At 40.1% G+C, this 20,348-nt stretch overlaps 1 protein-coding gene across 2 annotated transcripts in view; it reads right to left on the reverse strand.

Moving 5' to 3' along the window:
• MYOF (myoferlin) overlaps positions 1–20,348 on the reverse strand; it is a 127,200-nt gene that overhangs the window by 55,545 nt on the left and 51,307 nt on the right. For both annotated transcript variants that reach the window (XM_081158700.1, XM_081158701.1), the window contains exons 11-21: positions 19,929–20,044; positions 19,163–19,289; positions 18,635–18,738; positions 16,567–16,635; positions 16,424–16,467; positions 13,849–13,931; positions 11,406–11,444; positions 10,030–10,154; positions 8,819–8,935; positions 4,621–4,798; positions 3,273–3,397 (exon numbers count right to left, since the gene is read on the reverse strand). In XM_081158700.1, the coding sequence (XP_081014826.1) occupies positions 3,273–3,397; positions 4,621–4,798; positions 8,819–8,935; positions 10,030–10,154; positions 11,406–11,444; positions 13,849–13,931; positions 16,424–16,467; positions 16,567–16,635; positions 18,635–18,738; positions 19,163–19,289; positions 19,929–20,044 (1,127 nt within the window). The remainder of the gene's footprint in view (positions 1–3,272; positions 3,398–4,620; positions 4,799–8,818; positions 8,936–10,029; positions 10,155–11,405; positions 11,445–13,848; positions 13,932–16,423; positions 16,468–16,566; positions 16,636–18,634; positions 18,739–19,162; positions 19,290–19,928; positions 20,045–20,348) is intronic.

A 20,348-nucleotide genomic window follows, 5' to 3' on the forward strand; every position in this document is an offset into this window, starting at 1 on the left:
GGTGTTTTTTGTTTTGTTTTACCTTTAATAATGCTCACCATAGCTTACCACTATTTATTTTTCTTCAAAATGCAACCAGCACTGATAAGCTTAAGTAATAGGACGACCTCTTCATAGAGATTTGACCTTTGAAACTGGATGAAGAGGGGCCACATACTAAACCTGACAAGCTCAGCAGAGGCCTGTATGGTGGCCTTACAAACTCAGAGACCTAAAGTAACCATATAGGATGGTCTGAAATGAAAACTTCCTAACTGAAAGCGAGTCATGGTGGGTAGTCATGTCCTAGGCCAGTATCTTCCATGACAAAAGTCAATCTTTACCTTAACTGAGGCTGTTTATTGACTTTTATCTAGGATAACAGGCATTTGGAATGTCAGAGGAATCCTCTTTTTCCAGACCCCTCAGGGCACAATCTCCCACCAGAACACGAGACCACAGAGACCCTCATTATTATCTTCTCTTCCTCATACCATCTCTATGTGCTGTAAATGTTGTTAACTATCCTGTTCCTACCAATGTAAAAATAGTATGTGTCTCTCCATTTAACCCTTTATCCAATCTCAGAGAGTTCCCCACTTTACCTTCTCTTGTCCCCTTAACCAACCACCAATGAGTTTCATGTAACCCTCTTTAGGTTTCCTCCTTTTATTCTAATTAAAATAAGACCCAAAACTGCCATTCTCTGGAGCATTTTTTTAATCCATTGAGATTTTGATTCTGGGCAACTGTCATCAGTTTGGTTCAAATAAACTCAAAAATTCTTACAGATTTGGACATTGCTTACATCAGCAAAACCATATAAAAATTTTATGCATTCAAAAAGCAATAAAATAAAACCAACAAAGATGGGGGAAAGGAACCCTAAAATGGAATGTAAAACAGGAATGAATGAAGCTAACTATATTTCAGATGACTGCTAACATAACTAAACTGAACTAACCAAAGGAACTTGTCAAATGCAATATGTGGACTATATACCCTCAGTTTAAAGAAAAGAAAAAATCAAACTCTAATTAGATATCATCCCCCCCCCCCACAGTGGTTTATCTTTGGATTTTAGGATTAAACAAATGAGTAAACATACTGAGGATAACGAAGCCAGGCTTCCCACTGTTGGAGGAGAGAGCTGTACATACAGAAATAAGGAAGACTAGAAGAAACACTGGCATTAGCATGGAATCGGGGTTTTCCTTATACACACATTGGGTTTAGTTTATTGATAGATACAGAAGTAAATATGTATACATGTTTGTATGCTTTTAAGTTTGCCCACTTAGAAGACCTAGAAGCAATGACATCTAAGTAGTATTGAGCACTCTTACTTTTTACAAGCCATTCCCATTAAAAGGAACCAGGGCTCCTTGGAGAAATGGTGATTTCAGGGCTGGGGAAGGGACAGTACAAGATAAGCCCAGAACATATTATGTCACTTTGAGTATCTGCCAACAGATTGAGGGACAGCCCATCATGATTATCAAAAGTCCTAATCATGAAAGGCCACCATCCTGTCCAGATTAGCGCGGAATTAGAACACTTCGGTCAATGGAGAAAGCCGATGAGAAGGAATAGGAGGGAAAAAAGCTAAACCCCTGTCAGAGAGAAAAGTCTTCCTCTACCCTTCAAGAGCCTTCTGGTTGGACTAATAATCAAACGAACATGAGACAGGATAGCAGGAGAAAAATGAATTAAACTATAATAACATTTATACCTCCTGTATACATGGGAGAGACCCTGGAACACTGAGTAATTCTCCAAAATGATGGAAGACATCACCTTAAATGCCACCTTCAGCTAAAGAGGAAAGAAGGTGTTGGGGATGGAGAGTCAATCTGGCAGGTTGTGGGATAAAACTGTTATGCAGATTTAAACCCAGGCATTATCTCCCGATAGTGAAGGCGGGCTTGGGACAGTGAGGGAAGCACCCTTACAGATGGAGATTTCCCTTACAAATGTAAATGTTCTTATGCAAAGGGTAACTTCTACTTGGTTTTCAGAGGTTCTCCTAAGTCTACTGTTTCTTAGAATTACCCAGCCAAAAATAATCAGTATCCCAAAGAGGCATATTTTGGATAGCAAACTCTTCTCCCCTTCATACCCAAAACATAATTAGAATAGAAGTATGATCAATTCTCTGCCAATTCCCTTGAGATGAAGGATTGGGAACTAATACCACAACTATACTGTGTATCAATTGCAGCTTTATTATGTGAGCAATTTACTTCAGTTAACTTAAATCTCAAATTCTCCTTCAATATTGTCATTAGACCATAGAACAATATTTTTAGATTTTTCCATGGAGTCTTAGATAAGGTATAATCCAGGATCACCGCATGTCTTAGTCCAGCCCTGACAGAGGTTGGATTTTAGAAAAAAATACTAATATAATTTGAAAATCAAAACACTAATACCAGATGGATTTGATACCAATACTGATAGAAGTAAATTAGTATCTTTATCTCAGTCATGTTCCCTTCCTCCTCACCCATGTCAACTAGATGGGTAATTAGATATCACAGCTATGCTGCTTTAATCACAGTGAAGGCTTAAGCTCCAAACAAGGAGAGTTCCTCAGTGGAACTCCTCAGTCTACAGCCTCAGTGGAAAATGTCAGGCTCTGGCTCTTCTGAGCCCACCTCTTCCTACAGTAGAGATTTTTACTACTTTAATAGCTAAGCTCTAAGTGTTGCTTGTTCCTATGGGAATGAAGCATTCTCCATACCATATTCACATACAGATTGTGGCAGACATTGTAAGTTGTTCCCCTATTTCAATTTCCATCCCCCCTATTCCACAGTAAGAGAAGTTTTATCTGGCCCTATGCCAGCCCAGACATAAGACTGCATTTCCCAACTCCCTTATAGTGAGATGTGGTCATAGGACTTGATTCTGGACAATGGAAAGTGAATATTAATCAAGTGTGTGACTTCTGGGTCTTTCCCTTCAAAGGAAAGACCTGTGCCACCTTCTCCCCCTCTTTTCCCCTTCCTCAGTCTGGAGTGTGGGTGTAGCAGGAAACTGACTCTCCCATGAAAACAATGACAACTACTTAGTGATGGCAGAGCAACAAAAGGGAAAGAGCCTGGGCCCCCAGTGCCACTGAACCTCCATACCAGCCTTCGATCACCTGTCTTCACTGTAACTAAAGAAACTGCTTTTATCTTCCTTACCAGTATAACCTGAGGTCTTGTGTTAGAGTGGCCTAGCTTGTATCTTAATTAATACGTAATTCACTCTCTCGTGAAAAGAAAATATAAAAAAGATAAACTTACCAGACGTTCTGCCATGACTAAGAGAATGTTTACTGCATCCAGGCGATGACTAATATCCTCCCAATATGAAGTCAGGGTAACAACTGGCTTTGTGTGGGCCCAAGGCAGGTAATAATAGTAGTTCCCTGGTGTAAAGCATTGAGGATCAGTAACATTGGACACTTAAACATCATGTTTATTAAAGAGATGCGCAAACTGGGTTACTATTTAATTGTATGTTTGGGAAATGGTCTGGGTGGTCAGGTTCTTTAATTTTATTCAATTATGCAACTGAGGGATAGACAGAAAGTTCTTATTTATTTCTTATTTATTCAACCTGTTTTGAAAAACTCTAAAATACCAGTAAAACAAGCAATCTTCAGGATTTTTAGTGGTTCAGGATTATCTGAACATCACTGATGATTACATAATACATAGCAGAAAATATAGGGAGCATGGGAGATTAGGTTGTATGTTTGTCCCTGAAAACTGCTATTCTAGGTGAATATTTTTGTTGGAAGTGGGCAAGAAAAAGAATTTTATTTTTTTAAATCCTTAGCTGGATGGGATTTGGTATTACTTAAAGCCTTAGAGTGATTAAGAATCATTAGCCAACATTTTCTAGCATATTTATATTTTAACTCTGCTTGTACAAAAATTAGCTAAAAACTATATGAAACTGTTGGAACATTTGGTCAGAATTTCTCCTTCCCTTCTCTATACTCTAAACCATTTGTCAATATCTTAATTAGAGCATTCTCATAGTCTGCCTTCTACTATTATTTCTTTTATACACTGGAATGTAAGCTCCTTAAAAGCAGGGACTGTTTCTCATCCATCTTTGTTCAAATGCAGCTACTTAATCCTCAGAGCAACTCTGAAGAACATGAAGATGCTGATGGTTAGAGTCAGTGATGCAGCTAAGGTGCTGGTGCTGGTGAGTGACAGAGCAAAGAGCAGAAGCCCAATTTTCCAGGCTCTGAGCCATAGTCCCATACACTTCAACGACTCAACCTAAGAGTGATTTAAGGCCTGGTAGGTCAGAGGTGGAAATAGGTTGGAGAAGTTTTGGGGGAGCTCAGTGTTCAGCAAGTTACCATCTTGTGTCTTTACAAAACAGAGGCAGTGTTAAATTTGGGCATGGGATGGGGCATGGGGGTTCAGCCCCTGGCAGAGGGCCTGCTGCTTCTTTGGTTTGACTAGTCTTAAAGGTGTCTGTACTCCAGCCACCTCCCTTCACAAATTCAACCTTTTCCTTTCCCCTAAGCACATGCTGGGGATAACAGCTGCCAGAGGGAGAACACATTGCATGCTTTGTGTCTTGTGTTGCATCCACTCTAAACGTGTACAGGAGAGAAGTCAGTCTTACCATCAAATATGGCACGGCTATACTGAGTAGTTGATGCCAAAGGCTTACAGGTTGAGTCAAACTTGTTGCCATAGTTCCCAATGCTGACTTCAAACTGAATAGCCTCGCCAACATCTTGCAACATGGTGGCCGAATGGAACACAGCAGACAGACTGTACTTCCGCCTTCGCTGATATTTCTATAAAGTATGGGCAGACATAAAGCTCAATGAAACTCCTTTTGCTCTAATTTACATGTAGATTTCTAACAAATACAATTTCTAAACCTAATAATTAGTGTTGAATTAAATGCCAGCGAGGAATGTTCTTGAATCTAGTAGTTTCCCTTGTACTCACACAAGTGGGCAAATATAGAATGCTCACTGCAGCACAGCGTAAAATAGAGAAAAAAATGAAAACAATACAAATATCTATTAATAGGTCCCTGGTTAAACAAATTATGTTACATTCATATAAAGGAATGAAAGTTCATAAAATATTTAGGTAGATCCATATGTGAAACACGGAGAAAGGGTATTTAAGAGTGAACCCATTAATGTATATTTTAATATTGGCATATGCATGAGGAAAGTCTGGAATAATATAAGTCAAATTATTAACAGTTATGTTGGGGAATATAGAGAGCTTATGGTTAACTTTACTCTCTACCTTATACATTTTTAATTGTTCAAGTATTAATTTTCTAATCAGAAACAATAAAAACTTTTAATGACATATTTAAAAATAAGTGAAATTAGGTGAACTTGTTTTTCTGAAATAGAAATCAAACATTATTTCCTTCTTTCTTTCTTTTTTTGTTTTTAATTACTGGTTTACTGAGCGTATGTGTGCATGAGGGGGTGGAACATAGAGCCAACAATGAATGACCACACTGAGTTTCCATCAGCCTAGCAGAAATGACCAGGAGCCCTTGAGGTTTTCCTTCACGTGGGCATATAAAGTCTCTTGAATCCACATCCTGTCCCAAATCCTTGCTCAGATGGCTTCTCTCCTTCTTTATGGATCACATCCCTACTCATCTTTGCATCCTTCAGTCAAACAGGGCTATGCAGTGGTTTAAATCGCTGTACTTGGTTATGTCCTAGACATTCTGCCATTTAACACTGTCCACATCTAGAGTTTGTTCTGGATCACTGTTGGTACCCAGTCTCTGTATATGCTGGGCCAGCTTGCGGGTGAGAACATCAGTGGTTATGTAGTGCAGCCGTATTGGCTATGTGCTCCATTGGTGAACTCGTGAGACCCACGAGTAACAATATTCAAATTGCATGACAAATTTCTCACCATAGCAAGTTTAGTTCAAAAGCCTCTCAAGTTCAGAACTCATAGGTCTATAGTCCTTCAACTTGAGATTTGGAGGCCACATATGATGACTTTTTTAGTGTTGTTTTTGTTTTTTTCTCCCATTGCTACTTTGCTACCATTTGTGTACCACAATCTAAGCAGTAAAGTAGTGATACCTTTTTACCTCTAGAAAGCAAATAAAAATTACTTGACCCCTGTAGGATATTTATTAACTGATTTTTCTTTCCTTCTTTATTCATCCATATCATGGCTTTTATTCTACAGAATGAATCGCAATCGTGGCTGGGTCTTCTGGCTTGTATGATGCAAGAATGCGGTCATTCATTTAAAGAAGTACTCAGACAACTGTTTTGAAATTTTTTGTGTGTGGTAAAACACACATAATGTAAAATTCATTCATCTTAGCCATTTTTAAGTGTACAATTTGGTGGCATTAAGTACATTCACATTTTTGTGCTACCATTACCACCATCGAGCCACAGAACTCTTTTAGACTTACAAAACTGAAACTCTGTGCCCATTAAACACTACCTCCCCACTTCCACCTACTTTCTGTGTCTGAGTTTGACTGCTCTGGGTACCTCATATAAGTGAAATCAAACAAGATTTGTTTGTTCAAGACTTGGCATAATGACCTCAAGTTTTAGCCATGTGGTGGCATGTATCAGAATTTCCTTCCTTTTTAAGGCTGAATATTGCATTGTATTGTTGAAAGGTAAACTGAGGCATATTTAAAAATTTAAGTTTATTTGAGTAAACATCTGTTAGAATCGGGCAGCAACAAACCAGAAGTGGTTAAGAGTGCTCCACTGACAGAAGCAAGGGGAGGCTTTTATTGAGCAGATGTGGAAGGCAGGCAAGGAAATTATTTGACTGGTGACAGCTTAAGTGGTTGCATTATTTGGGAAGCCCAGTTGGCTACTTGTGGCTTTGGTTTCCATGCAGTAACCTTGAGGCATTTACAGGCTTAGGTTTTGGTTTGCTTACATAGGCTGCCAAGGCATTGTAGCCACCTCAGTCTAATGGCCTCCTTGCTTAATTAATTTAACAGTATACATATACCACTCTTGGCTTATCCATTCATCTACCCATGGATTCACGGGTTGCTCCCACCTTTTGTTTACTGTGAATAATGCTAATATGAACATGGGTGTGCGAATATCCAATTGAGCCCCTGCTTTCAATTCTCTAGGTATCTGCAAAGCAGAGGATTGCTGGATCATACGGCAATTCTGTTTTTAACTTCTTGAGGACTATTTTAAGAATGTCTGTCAGTGACTGCAGCTTCTTGTCTTGAAGAACCCCAGGACATCCCACAGTTATAAAATCTCCATTTTGGTTAAAGGAATTTTCAACATGGCTTAATTAAAACCTCCAATAGGATTTCATCAGAAACCCTTCTGAGTCACAATATTTTTTGAAAGTCTTTCTAAAACATTGGTTAGTAACCTTAGCTGCACGTTGAGTCACTTGAAGAGCTTTAAAATATGCGTCTACCTGGGCCCCCTCTTCCGGAGATTCTGCCGGGGCATTGTAAATTTAAAAGCATTCCTGCCACTTTGGTAGAGAGAGGCTTGGGGGACTTCTGTCACTTGTTAGGAGTCCCCTTAACCGCCCACAACTAAGCCCCCTAAACTACCCAGTTTCAGGAATCTTGCGGAAGCTCTGGATTTGGTCTGAATTGTTCTGTGAAAATTATGAAGTAGGAAGTTACTTGTATTAGACCTTCTTTTTTGTAAGCCATTTGGATGGTATCAGAGAGGGGAAGGAGCAAAAATATAGAACATAATTTGGGGCTGAATCATGGCCAAGAAAAAAGTGATCAGTTAATGGAGCCATCTGTTCATGCGGCGGCCGCAGGGACAAGAGAAGGTACGTGAGGAGGCTCTGTGCAGGAGCAGCGGTGCTGCCTCTGGCTGGGCTGGTTCTGCATGCACACCTCCATAGGGCCAAGATTCCATGAGAACTCTCTGGATTTCCCCATGAAGAGCTTGCAGTCACCTGCAGAATCCCTGATAAGACACTCACCCTGGAGGTTCTGGGCTGAGACAATAATTCAGGCTTCTGGCCATCAGAACTCTCAACAGAGCGGGTACACACGGTGACCACGTTGCTCAAGATGGAGCAGCTCCTTGGACCACTTTGCAGGTCCAGATTCCGAGAGGGGCACCCTTACCATCTGCGTAGCTGCCCTAGAGCAAGGCTGCTCTGGAGTAGTGCACCTGAGAACTCAGCCCTTCCCCCAGCTCTTTCCCTACTTCCCCTGAACCCTCAGGGTAAAAGGAGGGCCGAGAAAAAGGAACAACCAACCTCATTTAGGGAAGTCTGAGCCTTAGCTTTTGTTAGGGCCCTCCCTTGAAGCCATGGGCACTACTGCCTACAACAGAGAAAGTTAAAGCATGTAAATTATGGTCTACTAGACACAGATGGGTGTTCCTTCCTTTTTAGGGCCTTGGGGCTCTCCTGATCATCACTGACCAGCACACTTTGTAGATAGAGTTGGTATAGGGTAGAGCTTCAGATGTGAATTTGGGGAAGGGGTGATTTTTGTTAAGCAGGATGAAGGGTAGCAGGTAATAGCTCTTGAAGGTGTGTGTGAGCCAACATGGCATAGATCAATAGGGTCAAAGAGCCTGTAGGTCAAAGAGAACTGCCCAACTTGCCATCTTTGGTCTGTTTACTATATATGACTGACAACTGGAGATGAAACAAGTCTCATCACTCCCATTGGGCTGTTGTAGATAGGTCAAGAGGGCATTGAAGGCCACTTGCTATGACTCAGGCCTCTCCCCAACTTCAGACCCTGGATGTTTCCTTCCGGGTTTGCATTCCCACCACCAATCCTCTAAAGCACTCTTTTCTGTACTAAGCATTATCACCACTCCAACATTTACCTCAACAACCAGCAGGTCATCATTTGAAATGGGCTGAAGCTTTTTATCCGGTGCTGTCTTTTCAAGAAGAGTGCTCAGTTCAACCAAGATTCTTCCTCTGTAGGCAACTCCTTCTCCCTGAAAGGCAACAACGTAGGATTATTCCTCAAGGCATGAACAACAGCAGAAAGTACGGTCTCTCTATTCCAACTAATCCTGCCACAGTCCTAACCTCCAAAATGAATCAGTCAGTAACTCTCTAAGATGGATTTAGGTCTTTGGTATTTGAAAAAAGAGTCAAAAGAGAGCCAGGGAGCCCGGCCTGAAAGAGAGCTTAGCCATGACTGAGGTCAGAGGCTTTTAAGGATCCGAAGGGGTTCCCAGAGGCTGGGGGGCGGCTGTGGAAGGGAATCAAAGTTTCCCTCACCCTGCTTCAGCAGAGCAGCTCTGTGTTTATCTACAGTAACTGGGCTCCTTCTCTCCTCTTTGCAGAATAGGAAGTTTGCCATGTTGGCAACCAGGGCGAGTCTCAGAGTAGCCAACAAGTAAAGGAGGACCGGGTGCGGCTGAGTGTGAGGATGAATATCAGATACTCCCCCCACCATATGCAGGAGTGTTGGCAATAGAAGCTTCTGGTGAGGGTGGGAAGGCTCCACCTCCACAGCCAGTCCTCTGACCTCCTAGGGCTTTTTCTTTCTACCTTAGTCCCTTCTGAGTTTTAGGAGCTCACTAAAAGACATTACTTTGGCTTCTACTGTGATAGAAAGATCACTTCCCATCTCTGGGCCTCCATGCCTTTGCCTACAAAATAAAGAGGTTGGATCATATCGGAGAGAGCAAAGAGTTTCACTAGGCATGTTGCCTCCGCTCATTTGGTAAATTCCTAGAACATGGTGTTGAACAGAATTCTAAGGCAGCACATTTGCTTATTAGCAAAGAGAGCCAGCATTGATTATGGACATCTGTTCTAGGTATAAGGAGTGGGGGAATGGCCAGGCTATGCATTGGCTATTACCAAATCAGACGACCTCCGGGATCCTTTCCTATTCTTGCATTCTAAGACTTGAGGAGCGTGAGACTTCCATCCTTCAACATTTGATCAGTTGTGTGGTAGGTCTATGTGTGTATGTATGGGGGGAGGTCCCCTAAATATGAGACTTAATTACAACTATTATAAGAAGGAATCTCATTAACAATGCTCATTAATAACAAACCTTAATTGAGAAACCAACCTTTCCAGTATTTAGCTCATCGTAGGGGTCTGGGAATCCCGTGTACTCTCTGGGGCTTCCATAAAGGTTCAGATAACAAGGTCCGAATGTTGGAATAAAGCCCACCTCTGTTTCTCCTGTATTTGCTAAGAGACAACATCATCATTAGGTTTTAGGCTTTTAAACACTCAATCTGTTGAAATAGATATTAGTTATTAGTTGGCTGAGTGAAACTATTTCCCTCCATTTTTGTGAGTTAGTTGTATTAGTGGAAATTATAAGCGCTTGTGAGACTCCTCATGTTTCCCTTTTCTTAGTGCTATAAAATATTAAAAACATTTGGGGGTAGTTCAAATAAGCATGTTATTCTTTAAAAAAAAGATGTTATTGAAATTAAAGAATAAGACTTTCAAGATGATCTTCACATTTTTTGCAAGTTTATAATTGGCATCATATTAAACATGTCATTAGCAATCGGGGTAAAGATTATATTGTTTTGGGAAGTCATTTAAATGATGTATATCAGATTAACTTTGTTCCAAAAATGTCACTTAGTTTCAAGTTAAAATACATGAGATTTAAAATTTTTATATGTAACAATGAACAGCCTGCCTATGGTTATAAGACCACGTGATATTCATAAGCTACACGAAGTCTCTATTCACTACATTCTGTCTCTGATGAACAACCAATATGTTCCTCATTTTTGCTACCTGGTCTTAGCAAGACTGCTACCCAACGAGGGCAATGTTAGGAAATAGCAGTAGTCAAAGGGAGATTGTCGGTAAATATGGGGAAATGTGAGCACTGCATGGGTTTCATGGGTAACAAACCTCTAAACCTCAGTGTCTCATCTATTAGGGGAACAACACCACCTGCCCTCAGAAAGTTGTGACGGTAAGTGCGAGAACACTGAGCAAACTTGCAAAGAATGGCAAGAGCTGTGCAAATCAAAGGACAGGTTATGATCCCTCGTATTTGGAAGATGAAGACCTTCAAGGTACAAAATGGAAAACAGTCAGCATCTTCCAACCTAGAGATCCATGCTGAAAGTGGGGGAAAGTTATTACAAACAATTGATTTAGTGCCCCGTATCTTTATGTATTCAACATAAACAACAATAACAAAAAATGTTACATCTCACAAACAGTTATTTACAACGAAGCCAATAGAATGGTTTGCATCTAGGTGAAAACATGAGACGTGGAACAATGCGTGGTTGCACATCTGTTTTAAGCTTAGTCATGCAGGACAACTATACAGCACTAACACAAAAATTATTTGTAAGACAGCAACATGTTGGGGGGGGGAGTTCTAAAGGCACTCAACTGATAAGTCTTAATAAGAGAATAGTAAATAGGAAGCTCTAGAAGATAGCAAAATTACAAAGCATAAACCTGTGTACGATGCAGCCCCACATCCCGAAGATGAGAAATCTACATAGTAAAAATACAATTGGTTAAACAAGAGAAACACAGCATTATAAAAGAGACATTGAAAACGTTAACCAAATCCATTGCTAGGTAAGTGGTTTAGCGACACCAGAAAAATCCCAAATTCAGACCCAAGCCACATAACCCTTTTGTAATTTATACAAATCTCGCCAGTTAAATTCAAAATGGCTTAATATTTTGTGACAACATGAAATAATCCAATCTTTCCAGTCCCAGAACCACCAGGTATCTGAGAAGTCAGCTCCTCACCACCAAAGGAAGCCTGATGATGTTACCAACATTTTGTGTTGATAAAATGTTTGCTTGTCTTATTTCTGGCTCAGTTGGGACCAAGGCCAGAAAATCCAAATTAATGTCATCTGAGGCTATGTAAACAAAGGCCTGTAGTTTATGGTATATTATTATTTGTTTCTTTTGAGGAGATACCAGCTGCTCCTTTGTATTTTGAGACCCTGTAACAGATTGTCTGCAGGGCCTACAATGAGAAAAGACCCTCGAAACAGGGGCTGGAACTGTAACAATTTCTGTTTTTATGGATGAATGGCTGTAACTATGGATGAATGGCTATAACTATCATTTTTATGGATGAATGGCTGTAACTATCACTATGAAAAATGCTTGTTTCAATATTTCTTGAATAATTATCTTTTGGTAATTATTTAATGACTTTTTGCTAATGATAAATGAATTTAATAATTTTTACCCTCCCTCCATATAGCTATAGCGTGATTTTAAACTATTCCTTTGGTTACCTTTAATTGGTAGATTTAATCTAGTCTTTAATCCATCTTTATCAAACCAATGATTTCATCCAGTCTTTATATCTGGATTCCTCACTGGATAAGAGGCTAGTAGCCCACCTACCTTTCCCCTTCACTCCCCTTCCTTCTTTCACTTCTAATCTCTATCTTCTGCACTTTTACATTGTAATGGGCGATGAAATTTATATTCTGTTTAGAGCTTTGACTACAGGCTTAATAAAAAATAAATTTATAGTGCTTACATTATAACAACCATATAAATATTGTTCTCTGCAGAGAAAAGAATAATTGTAATTACATTTCCTTTGTCACCCGCTGTTCCAGCAGCATGGTCACCTATGCCACTCAGCAGAGAATGTTCAGATGAATCTTTTCCTTAATTTCTACCATTTGCTTAAAATAATGCCACACACGACTTTCTATTTGGACTATATCTTCTTTGTTCAGTTCTTTGTTTTTCTCAGAATTTCTCATTCCCTTTTTTTCTTCTTTAGAGAGGCAATCTATAGCTTCTTCGCCATGTCTCTCTTATCTTCCAGCTTCTTATCCATGCTAGCTATTGCTTGGATTAACAGTATATATTTTTTAAAAGCCATAAGGTCCTCTCTTGAACAAGATGAAGATGAGAGACACCTTAGGTTTCCCAAGACAAAATCTTTTCTCAAATTCTCTCACTTTACTGAATATGTCTAATCTATTAGGAATTACAATAATTTTTGTTATTTTTATTTAGGCAACAAAAAATAAGCTGCTGATATTATTTACGTATAATACTAAATTTTTTCTTTTACCATCTGAGTTTTTCTCCTTCATTCCCTATTACAATTTCTGACATATGCACAAAACCGTAGTGCCAGGTATAGGCAATTATGGAAAACGACAGTTGTTTCTCAGTATGGAAAACAACAAAAAGAAAAGTGTACTGGCTGTCAGTCCCTGTTAGCATGAAATGCATGAAAAGCTAATACACACTATCTTAGGGAGCAGAGATTACATGGTTTATTGCCACCTGACCTCCCTGTTCCTGCCAAGGTGATCAGTTAAGAAAAGGAATATTATTTTATATTTGGGTAGAATCGTTTCAGTGCTGTTCTAAAAAATAAGGTGCTAAGCACTCTGTATTGACACTCAAAAATTTATAAAACAGCTACTGAGAAAGAATTTTTGGATGGGAGCAAGAAAGCTAAAATCTTCAAACTGTTAGTTGCCTTAACTTTTAATTACTAATTAGTTGTTTTGCTGGTCATCACCAAAACATCCCTGAAATGGTTCACTAGGCTCATCACATTTGGTCTTTAAGAAACCAAGTGCAGCCCTGGCTGGTGTGGCTCATCCCATGCACCAAGAGGTCGCTGGTTTGATTCCCTGTCAGGGCACATGCCCGGGGTTGTGGGCTCAATCCCCAGCAAGGGGCAGCCGATTGCTCAGTGTTTCTCTCTCTATATATATCCCTTTCCCTTTCCCTTTCCCTTCTTCTCTCTCTAAAATAAATAAAAATAAATAAATAAATTAATTAATTAAAGAAAAAGAAAAAAGAAAGCAAGTCCATTGCCAGGCGGCTACCCCAGTTCACTCCTTCAGAAGGTCTTCACCCTCTCTTGTTCCAGCTCCACTGTGTGACTTACCTTCCACTTCCCCTCCAGAGGCAGCAATTTTAGAAAGCTGTAGATATGTTGTTCCAACTACATCATTTTTGGTAAGACGGTCCCTGTGTAAAAAACACAGGTTAAGGCCTCCACCTATGAGGATGCATCTTCATTTCAACAATAATAAGATAGAGTTGAAAAATACCCTAGACCTCCGAAATCATTGTCCAGTGGGCCTCAAGTTTTACTGCACTTTAAAAAAAATCACTTGGCCTGGCCGGGCGTGGCTCAGTGGTTGAGCATCAACCTAGGATCCAGGGGAGATCCAAGGTTCGATTCCCGGTCAGGGCACATGCCCGGGTTGCGGGCTCGATCCCCAGTTGGGGGCCTGCAGGAGGCAGCCGATCAATGACTCATCATTGATGTTTCTTCCTCTCTCCTCCTCTCTCTCCCTCTCTCTCTCCCCCCTTCCTCTCTCTGAAATCAGTATAGACATATTAAAACAAACAAACAAACACTGATCTAGTTGGACATTTCATTTTAGTTATGGAAACAGATTTTTACAGAGGTCATGAGATTTGCCTATGGCCACACGCAATACCATTATCGTAAAATGGATAAGTAATTAGGCACAGTCATTAATGAGCGTAATGTAATCATATTACATAGAGTAAGTGCACATTTTATTTTATCGTGTTTATATTTATCAAGCACTACTGTGTGAGAGATGCTCTTTTTCTGACTATGGTTGATTGCCTAAAATCTAAATCTTATTATCTATATGGTAGGAACAAATTTACCTACTATAAGTATATACAACTTCGTGCTTCTTTCCAAGGATATCTTAGTCTGTGAGCCTAACTCATGAAATGCTCTCTGACTGGGCACACAGTAGGTGTAAAAAATAAGGTTTACATTAATAGCATCCTCTGTGTTTAATTCCTTCATCTTCTTTATTCCATGTAGTGGCACACCCACTCTGAAGATTAGACCCCATGAGAGGCAGGAAAGGCTCAGTATTTTGAGGAAAGATTATACTATAGTATAATATTATATATTATAGTATTATTATATATGATATATAGGTCAGGCAAAAGTAGGTTTACAGTTTGTATGGAAAATAAAACAATAATTAATAAACAGTAATACAAGAATAAACTGTCTTTCATGTACTCACAGTTGTAAACCTACTTTTGCTTCACTCTGTATGTTATAAGTGATACATTATATATAGTATATAATGATATATGGGATATAGAAAATGACTAATTAAGCACAGTTGACATGAGAGCTTGCATCTTTTCTGTCCATCCAGAGGGCCTAGACTAAATTTAAAGAATCCTTAGCTTTCCTTCAAGGTATTGTACAAATATCCTACAAGGTAGGTAACCTAAGATCTGGATCCAAGAATTCCCTGGTTAAAAGGGTCTTCTGTGCATCCTAATCTGCACTATTGCTTTGGAGAGGGCAGACTAGGTTAGAAAAAAAACCTACATGTGTAGTGACCACAGGCAACTCTGAGATGGTCAATCAGCAATAAGCCCACTGCAGAGCCTGTAGGCTAGAGTGGTCACCTGAGCTATGCAGGGTTCCAGCTCATACTTCTGAGGGCTCCTGAGGCCCCTGGAGCACCTTCAGAATGTAACCTGAGTGTCCCAAAGTGCCCTGTTGCCATAATACCAAGAGGGTACTGACATAAAAGTCAAATCCACTTGGCTAATGGAAAAACTAAGGCCAGACAGTAGGAGGCCCAACCGAGTGACTAAATGACTGGGCAAATTACCTCTCTGAGCTTCAGTGTCTTCATCTGTAAAATGAACTCATAATAGTCTCTATTCAATATGGTTACTCCGAAGACTAAATGGAATAATATAGGTGAGGCATAAGGCATAGCACCTGGCACTTAGTAGTGCTCAAAAAACAGTAGCAAACAACATAGTAAACACTGATAAAGATGAAGATGATGATATGTGCCATTTCCACTCTCAAGGAGCTAAAGGTTGCTAATTGAATGCCCCATCTAACTAGAACATACCCAAGAATAGTCTCATTGTGGCCAATCACTGCTAGGAGTCTTATCTAGTACAAATTCCATCAGAACCTATCAGTGAATTTCCTGCATTCAGATAAGCAGCTCTGTCCATTTTCCTTTCTAACAATTATGGTAACAACATGTTTTGGTGGTCCTCCCAAGAAATGGTTTACTCCATTTCTGAGGTCTATTTTGGACAGCCTAATGGTATTTATCCTTGGGCATTTTCAGATTGTTTTTTCCTTCGTTTATGACCAGTTGAACTAAGATACTCAAAACTTTTCTGCAACAACACTATTATTATTTTTAAAGAAAACATCCAATTCCAAGAACAGTTCATTCCTTCCCTCTGGAAGAAAAGCAAATATACTGAAATGTAAGAGTCAGGTGATCTAAAGTAATGTTCCTTAATTGTTATGGGGAAAGCCTGGGGTGGATGAGGGATGGAGGGGATCTATTGAGGGGGGAAATGGGACATCTGTAATACTTTTTTAATAAAGATTTTTTAAAAGTTATGTTCTTTAATATCCAAATGTTTAATTCTTTAATTTTGAATTAGACACAAGTCCATTTTTAACTCACCAGTCATATACTGTCAGTTTTATTTTTTCACACACTGAAGGAAACTGTTAAAAAGAAATTGAAAAAAGTAGTTATTTCTCAATTTATTCAGTAACTATTAAAGTAAATAGTTTTACTTTTTCTGAAAGAAAAAGAGGTCAAACCTTGATCTGAAGATTAACGACTTGATTCCACTCAGGGTTTGCATTTTTCTCAATTATATTTGTGCAAACCTGTAAAATCAGCAAAGCAAAACAGCAGGTATTCAAGTTTCTAATTGTTAAAGGTTTATAATATATGCATACTAGGTTATGACTCTAGCAGTTTACTTACAAGTTACATACTTAGGAACCTGGTTAGAGTTTATTTTTCTTGATAATGATTTGGTAAAATATGACATGGGTTTAATAACGATCTTTGCTTCTTCTGTGACTAAAAGTTTATTTTCAATGGCCAGATGTCTAACATTGTGCTAGTGTAATGTTGCAAGATTAATGTTTATTGAGCACTTACTACATACTGCTTAATAAACATCTCGTCATTAACATGTCTAAAAAGGTCTTTTGATCCTGTCCACCAACCCTTCTCCCTTCTCCCCAAACTGGCTCCTGTTCCCGTCTTTCCATCATCATTCTCCAGGTGGCTTAGGTTTACAACAGTGTCAGCCACCTCTCTCCCCCCATCACATGCTCATCCAGTCCATTTGTAAATCCTGACACCCTTATCTTCATGTGGACCCTGATCTGCCCCATATGCCTGCAGTTGGCTCCTACCTGGATCTTCTCTTCCTCTCCTGCCTCCTCGCTTTGATTTCACTCCCTTGTGCAGCATCCTCCATGTGCTCCCAGTTACACTTAGAATAAAGTCTGGATCCTTCCTCTGGTTGACAAAGCCCTACTGCCCCACCACCCACACCTCTCTGACCTCATCTCTTAGTTTCCCTCCTCTACTCGCCACTCCAGCCACCTGGATGTTTCAGACACACACATTTGCCTGCAAATGTGTCTCCTTCTTGGGGCCTTTACATCTGCTATTCCCTGTCTGGAGCTTCCCCACCTCCCACCCCCAGATCTCTGCATCATCCAGGCCTTTGCTCAAATGTCACTTCCTCAAAGGTGGCCACATGATATCCTAGCTAAATACCCCTTCAGCCCCCACACCAGTCACTTCTGGTTCCCTGCTTTATCTTCTGTGTGGTACTTAGCACCTTTTGGAATTATTCAATGACTTATTAGCTTGTTTATTGTTGTCTCTTCTATTATAAGGAAAGTTCCACTACAGCAAAGACTGTCTTGCTCAATTCTATATCCCAGCACATGGGACAACGTCTGATATTAAATAGGTTCCCAATAATTACTTCTCAAATTAATGAACCCTTTCAATACTCCTATAAGATTCTTATTATCCCCATTTGTATTTCAGAAAATTGAGATTTGGAGGTTAAGATATTTGCCTTAACTGCCTATGGAGTGGGATAAAATCTGAATTTAAATCAAACCTCGTCTCACTCCAGACCTCAAGGCTTTTCGGCCACTCTCCATTGACTAGTTTCCTAGGAAATAACATCTGATCCACGTGTGTGTCATTTGCCGAATCTCACTTTCATAAATAAATGGTTCAACTACACAGAAGATACTAGTTATTCATGCCTACAATTGTCCACGGTGGGTTGTTATTCTACTATGGAACCCCACTCTCTAGGCTTTGACAATGTCTGTAGGTAAAAGTGGTGGTTAACAGATATTTTTACAGCAAGAGTCCCCCAGCTTTCCCAGAGGACTGGGATGGGGTCCCCAGGCCTGACCCTCCAGTTTCAGCAGCTCACCAGAGCATGGGAGGTGGGAAACGTGACAGGAGTGGGCAGCTGGGCACTGGGGGGCTAGACTAGGACATTTACCAAGGATTATGACAGCTGGCTAGAGAGCTTGCTTAAGATTAAGGTCATGCTTGGACCTAGGAAATAATCCAAATAATTCAGTGGTAGCTTTCACAATTTAAATTTTTCAAAAAATTGAACTTTCCAATTTGAGTCCTGCATACTTTCCACTCCAAAATAAACCTGAGAAAAAGTCTGGCTGTTCAGACTCAGATAATCTGTGTTCCTGCAGGGTGCCCAGCTCATCGGGGGGCCACTTTAGTAAAGAATTAACAGGAATTCACGCCAAGAGAAAGCACAGTGTTATATATATTTATTTCTAGAGGCATCTATCTGCATTTAGATCATGTACAAACCTTTTTTCCAGCAAAGGAAACTTCTACAAAGGGATCCACTAGGTTCTTCCTATCTGCATTGCCTCCGAATATTTCCTTTACCGTCTGAGAGAAGGCATCGTCCACTGCAAAGCAACATGTCACCCAGCAGAAATTAAATGTTTCTCTTAAAAGAATTAGAGATCACTCAACAACATTAAAAATGTTCTATACATGAACACAGTTGCAACAACAATTGGCCTCAAAACTATCATCTCATTGCAGAAATTGTTTGTGTCTTAGTTGAGAGAGAAAATGTTTTCTCTCCACAGAGTTTTAAAATCAACAGGAGAGGGAGGAAACAAGATGCCGCGTAGGTAGCAGCTGCACCCGCCGCCTCCCGCAGCCACATCAAAATGACAACTAAAATCCAGAACCACCGTCACTCAGAGCCTCCTGAGATCCAGCTGAACAGAAGCCCCACAGCCAGGGACCTGAAGCAGCACCAAGACCGGTAGGAGGGGCGGAGACGCGGGCGGGTAGGGGCTGGATTGTGGAATCAATACGTACTCTGGGGGATGTCCTCTGCTCGGTAGATTTTCAGCAAGAAAGTCACCCACCGGAGAGCGATGCCAGCAGGGAGTAACAAATTGCTCTCCACATCATCACTGTCATTATCACGATCTTGTTTCTCAGGCTATGGGGTACACACAATAACAAATTATACACACAGAAAAGCAGCGCTTGGAAGAACCCAAACTGATGCTTGTAAAACCCCACCAATCAAAGCTGTTTCCATCAGGATTTTCTGTTTCAGGCTTAAGAACTTAGTCACCAGTTCAACAAAACTGCTCTATAAAATCAATGCGCATATGTTTCTTCATTCAATACACGAGAAAATAATGTTTTGTAATTTTATGAGCACTGAATAGAGGAAAGAGAGAGATCTTGAAATTCTTCTTAATTCTCTCTGGCCTCTCACTATTCCTGGGTTTGCTGCCCAATTTCCTAGATGACAACTGTCCTTTTAGGTAGCAATGTCTGATTCTACAAGTGAGCTATGCTCTGTAGATAAAATCATGCAACGAAGTCTTAAAAACATGCCTATCTGTACTGAATGAAAAAGCCACTCATAGACATCGGGAAGGTGCCTAAGTGAGCTAGAGAATAATTTTGCCATGAAGAAAATAGCTTTTGAAAAATAGGAGAGATTAGAGGTTTGGGGTTATTAATTAGAAGCTGTGCTCTACTTCTCAAGTACTGGTGCCCACTTGCTTAACCCTTGGCCCTATTTTTTAGTGAAAAACCCTAAATGGTAGAAAACGTAGGGGCTCACAGGAGGCTCATCTCCGGTCCCCAGGACAAACATGCTGACTTTCATGTAACCTTTAGCACCCGAGCTGGTATCTTCAGGGTCATTGAGAAGAAGCCATTTTCTCATGACAGCGTGACCTACAACAAAAAAGGGAGTAAAAGGACAAGGACACTTTAAAGAGAGGCTGACAGGCCCGTGGTTTCATCTGCTGTAAGATAAACAAGCATTTCCTCTGAAGTGTCATGGTGTCGCGCCAAATCCCCCGGTGTGTGTCTATTAACATCCTCCGCTTTGCGCCGCCCCCACCTGCATCCTGCCCCCGTGTGACCCAAACAAGGCTCTCCAAGCTCTGTTAATGAGTTTTATCGTTTGATTTTGATGAGATCAAAAGTATCCTCATAAAACAAAGAAATTACCTATTTGTGAATATTAAGATAATCA

This window comes from Miniopterus schreibersii, assembly GCF_964146895.1.
Source record: "Miniopterus schreibersii genome assembly, chromosome: 14".
NCBI lineage: Eukaryota > Metazoa > Chordata > Mammalia > Chiroptera > Miniopteridae > Miniopterus > Miniopterus schreibersii.